This window comes from Triticum aestivum, chromosome 1B, assembly GCF_018294505.1.
Source record: "Triticum aestivum cultivar Chinese Spring chromosome 1B, IWGSC CS RefSeq v2.1, whole genome shotgun sequence".
Taxonomy (NCBI): Eukaryota; Viridiplantae; Streptophyta; class Magnoliopsida; order Poales; family Poaceae; genus Triticum; species Triticum aestivum.
The window spans coordinates 649,516,189-649,520,965 of NC_057795.1; the positions used below are offsets into that span (position 1 = coordinate 649,516,189).

The 4,777-nt window shown below is 61.7% G+C and overlaps 1 protein-coding gene across 1 annotated transcript; it reads right to left on the bottom strand.

Annotated features, from left to right (window-relative positions):
- Positions 1–1,480: 1,480 nt before the first annotated feature.
- LOC123145346 (glycine-rich protein 1) lies at positions 1,481–4,298 on the bottom strand. The gene has a single exon (XM_044564746.1). It carries the CDS (start codon positions 3,267–3,269, stop codon positions 2,184–2,186), a length of 1,086 nt encoding a protein of 361 aa, XP_044420681.1. The 5' UTR covers positions 3,270–4,298; the 3' UTR covers positions 1,481–2,183.
- Between the last annotated feature and the right edge of the window lie 479 nt (positions 4,299–4,777).

The following is a 4,777-nucleotide window of genomic DNA, read 5'->3' on the forward strand; positions in this document are numbered from 1 at the left end:
TTCAAAAATGCATAATTATGGTTCTTGTTTTCTTTAGTCTTCCTATTCTAGCAAAGATTTGGTGAAGTAGTATTTATCCAATGCCGTTGAAAAAGCAAAGAAATGTATTTTCATGTGTTGAAATTGAATTGCAAATTTCGGATTTGCGTGTCGGTGGGAGAGGTGCACGAGCAGACCGCGCAAAGCCGACCTGTAAAAGAGCATATCCCACAAATATCATTTTATGCGGGTCGGGTTTGACTCTGCGACCGACCACGCCAGCCCGTAAAACCGTTTTTTAGTGAACTATAAACGCGTTTTGCGGGTCCGTGTTACACAGGAGTCTGCTAGAGATATGTTCTAATCAACGGGCCACCCTCTTTTCCCTAGTGCATGCACATGCACCGAACTGTGTCGTCGAACGAAACCAAGCCAACAGGTGTCGTCCCGGTGCAACCACAAATAATGGAAGCCCATCCGCTTTCTTGGCCGTGCCAGTCAGTCAGTCCGATGAGCGGCGAAGAGAGTCGTCTCTGTCTCTCGTCGCACTAGTCATTGTACAGGGCAGCCAGTCAGGGCGGTGTGACAGTGAAGCCGGAGTCAACTCAACTCAACTCAATCAAGGACTCAAGCTGAGTGATGATGGATGAGGCCAGCAAAGGAAAGGAAAGGAAAGGTCTGGAGCTGCATGCAGTGCAGGCTTGACGATGACACATCGGGCTCTCTGCGCTGCACGGAAAAGCAGATGCCAGCCCGAACGAGACATGCCAAGAGCAGTGCAGCACACAGGCGGCAGCAGCAGCAGCAGGGGAATGGCTCCGCGGCCGGTCTGCCCTGCCGCTTGGCACTGCAGCGGCGAGGCCAAAGAGAGACGGCAAGGGCAGGGGAATGGCTCTGCTTGCATGCTTTGAGCTGCAGTGGCTTGAAACAGCAGAGGAATTCCTACCCGATCTGAACCCTAGTACTACTCGTACTGTAGTTGCAATGTTTGGCTCGAGCGAGTGCTAAAGAGGGTCGTCGTCACTGATCACACCAGAGTTAGTTACAGTCCCGGGAGCAGTCGCCAGTGAGAGCGAAGCTGAAGTGAACTGACTGAAGCTGTGACCTGTGAGTGAGGTTGTGATGATGGATTCAGTAAAGGAAGGGTGTAGACTCTGGAGCTGCAACCTTGACGACGACACATCGGGCTCTGCTCTGCTTTGCACGGGAAAGGCCGACGCCAGCCAAAGCGGGCTCTGCCCTGCTTGCACTGCGGTGCTGTGGACAGTGAGAGGAGAGGAGTGGCAAAAGGAGAGCACGACAATGACAGGGGAATGCATGGCTCTGCACTGGGGTTTGAACGCTGCTGCATCGTGCGTGCAGTGCAGTGCAACCCTATCCACTGCTCAAGCTCAAACTGAGCCGAGGAAAGAAAGAAAGATAGATAGATAGAAACTGTACGCGCGGGGAACGGGATTCGCAGTCGCAGTCGCAGTCGATGGAATGCTGCAGCCGGTCCTGGAAATAGAAGCAGTGCCACTGTTTAGTGCGGTTCAGAGCAGCTCGATTACCCAGCAACACTGAGAAAGGCCGCCACAGAGTGCCATTTCCGGTGAGAGGCAACGCTCCTACCAAATCTAACCGGCGGCGAGGAGATAAGCAGCAGTACGTACGTACTGTGGTGCAATGCTTGTCTTTTCTCAGACGTGGGTAGCCCAGCGGCATCTACTGAGATCTACTACTGTAAAAAACCACATAAAAATCGACCCTTTTTTCGCCGGGCAGATGGGTTCCGATGCTCGGCGCAACGGCCGAACGAGGAGATGCAGAGAGGATTCATTCGTGGGACAGCCAGATCTCATCTCATCTCACTGATGGATGAATGTAGTCGGCAGTCGGCACCGCCGCTACAAATCAAGATCATCTCATGTCATCGGACCCTACACTGGTACTAGTACAGAGGTGACTGACGGACTTCCATTATCTGATGTAGGAGTAATGTAATCAACCACCCAAGGCTGTTGCAACGGCGACCGCCGGCCCCATCGGCCGCGCCACCTAATCGGAAAGATCCAGTCCGCTCATCATCCGCCGTCCCGTCAGGCCGTCACTGCGCGTGGGGTACGTACGATTCTACTCGAGCTTCGGTATAGTGGAGTGGAGTGGAGTGGAGTGAGGCCGACGCCGAGGCGGCCGGCCGGCGTGGCGGGTTGCGAGTCGCCTCATCAGGAGCCGCCGACGCCGTCCCAGGCGAGCCCGAGGCGGCCGCCCTCCTGGAGCGCGCGGAGGAGCTGCGCGCCCTTGCGCCGCCCGCGCGCGCTGCACTCGCCCTGCATCGCCCCCACCACCCCCTTGACCACCTCCGGTGGCGGCGGGGACGCGCCGGCCGCCTCCTCGCCGCCGTAGATGGCCGCCAGCACGCCGATGGCGCACTCGCGCCCGCGCCCGGACATGCCCTCCACGGCGCAAGCAAGGACCGGCGCCGCCAGGGCCTCCCTCCGCACGGCTGCGGTGCCGCCGGCCGCCGTGCAGAGCAGCTCCAGCGCCGCCAGCGCGCGCTCTGCCGTGGCGCCCGCGGGGCCCGACGCCGCCACCGCCTCCACCGCTGCAGACGCCGCGCCCGCCTCCACAGCAGCCTCCCGGTTCCCCTCCTCCAGGAGCATCACCAGCAGCACCTTCGCCGCCAGCCTCGCCGTCGCCGGCTCCCGCACCGCGGCCACCACCCCGGCAACAACGCCAGGCGGCACCGTCTTGGAAGTTTCTGTGGCCTCCATCTCCCGCTCCACCGCACGCAGCGCTGCCACCACATCCCCCGCCGCGAACTTCTCCGTGCTGCCCGCCACCGCGTGGCTGGCCGCTCCTGCCCCCGCCGCGGACGCCGACGAGGCCGCGTGCGGCGGGTGGTGCACCGGCAGCCGCCACTGCGTGAAGCTCTGCGACGCGGAGCTCGAGGAGGACGAGGAAGACGACGACGGCCCGGCGCCGTTGCTGCCATTAGCATTACCTCCGTGGACCACCTGCTTCTGACGATGCCACTGCACCGGCGACGGCACCGCCGAGGCCGCGGCCGCCTCCACCAGCGCCGGCGACGCGTCGCCGCCGGGCGTGGCCGACCCACCACCACCACCACTACCCTTCACCCCACCATTCCCCGCCGCGGCATTGTTGTTGGGCGTGGCCGTGGGGCTGAGCGCCGGGTGCGTGCAGGTGCTGAAGATGCCACACGAAAAGAGCGCCCGGGGCGTGGCCTTGATCTTCGCCCCCGCGCCGCCGCCCGCTGCCGGCATCTCCCGGTGCGCGCCGCGGCTCATGTCCTCCCGCTCCGCGCGCGCGCAAGCGCAGCGGCAGCGGCAGCAGCAGCAGCGCCACGTAAATGCCAGCAGTGGAGGCGGGGCGGACACGCGCAGAGCTGTGCGGGGTGGGTTGTTACGTCTGTCGGCGCGAGGTGGAGGGCGGCCGGGCGGGATGATATGGAGGAGGGCGCGGTGGTGGTGGTGGTGGCCCAGGCGAGTTGAATGCGGCCTGTGCGCGCTGTCGAGCGGGGCGCAGGCGGGCACTTAACAGCGGGTGACCGAGGCGGGCGTCAGCCGGTGCCGGGTTAAAAGGAGAACGGCGCGGTGAAAACGAGCGGCGCGCGACGCCGGTCGGAGGAGCAGTGCGTGCGTTTTACCGGGCGGGGAGGGGAGGGGAACAAACAAGGGCAGCGAGTAGGCAGCGGCGGGGTGGCAGTGGCAGGCGGTGGGGAAGGAAGCGAGCGATCCGATCGACCGATCGATCCGGGGAGCATGTGCGGCAGCGCAGTGGCGGAGCCCCCACCGCGGTCCTGGCTGCGGGGTGGGGACGGGCTATGGCGGGCGAGCTACCCAGGTGCATGAGGCTAGCCTAGCCGCACCTACCGGCGGGGGCGCATATGCGGTGGCAGAGAGCTGGGAGAGGACGACGGATGTGACACCGGGGGCAGGGCAGAGCAGAGGGGGGATCCTCGTTCGTTCCATGGCGAAGCGTGACTGCGCATGGCATGCGACGTCGGCGGGTACGTGGCCGTCGGATCGCCGGAACCGTGCAATCATGCCATTCCTGGCACTGCCGCCGCTGGTGGTTGGTGACTTGGTGATGGCGAGGGAGAGTGACTGGCTGGCTGGCTGACTGCCTCAGTGGATGTGGATCCATCGGTCGATCTGCATTATTGGAGGAGGCAGTGCAGTGGTCGATCGGCCATCCGGTTGTGTGCAAGCCAATCAACGGTGTCGGGTGAGTAAGTCAGATTTTTCGGCCTCTTGCACAGAGGTTTTCTCTTCTTTTTCCACAAAAAGAGGTCATGCATGCAGCAGATTTAAAGGGCTTGAGTTACCATGTGCGGATATGGAATGCGCGACGTATCCATAACGTAGCTCATGGAACTGCCTATAGATCAGGTACCTAGAAAGAAAAATCGGCGTAGCAGGTTCTATTCTCAGGAACGTTTTTTCCGCGAGACCTAAAACCTCTGGGGATTAGGGTTTCGAGCGGAACTTGACGGCGCACGCCGGATCTGCACGGCGGGGCGTCCCTGGATTCCGCGGGAAGATGTCTGCATCAGCCAGCGGCGATCATCGGGCAGCGGACCCGGTCTCCCCACGGACGGCCAGGGCCCTACTCGAAGAGAAGCTCGGGAAACTAGGGATCACCGATGAGGAGGCGACACCACTTGTCATCGATGATAGAGAAGAAGGCAAAACCGGAGAAGTGGCTATTGGCGGGTAGGGTTTTGCATCGGAACCTACTCCACATCCAAACCATTACCAACGCACTTCGGCTGGCATGGGGAAACCCTAGGGGA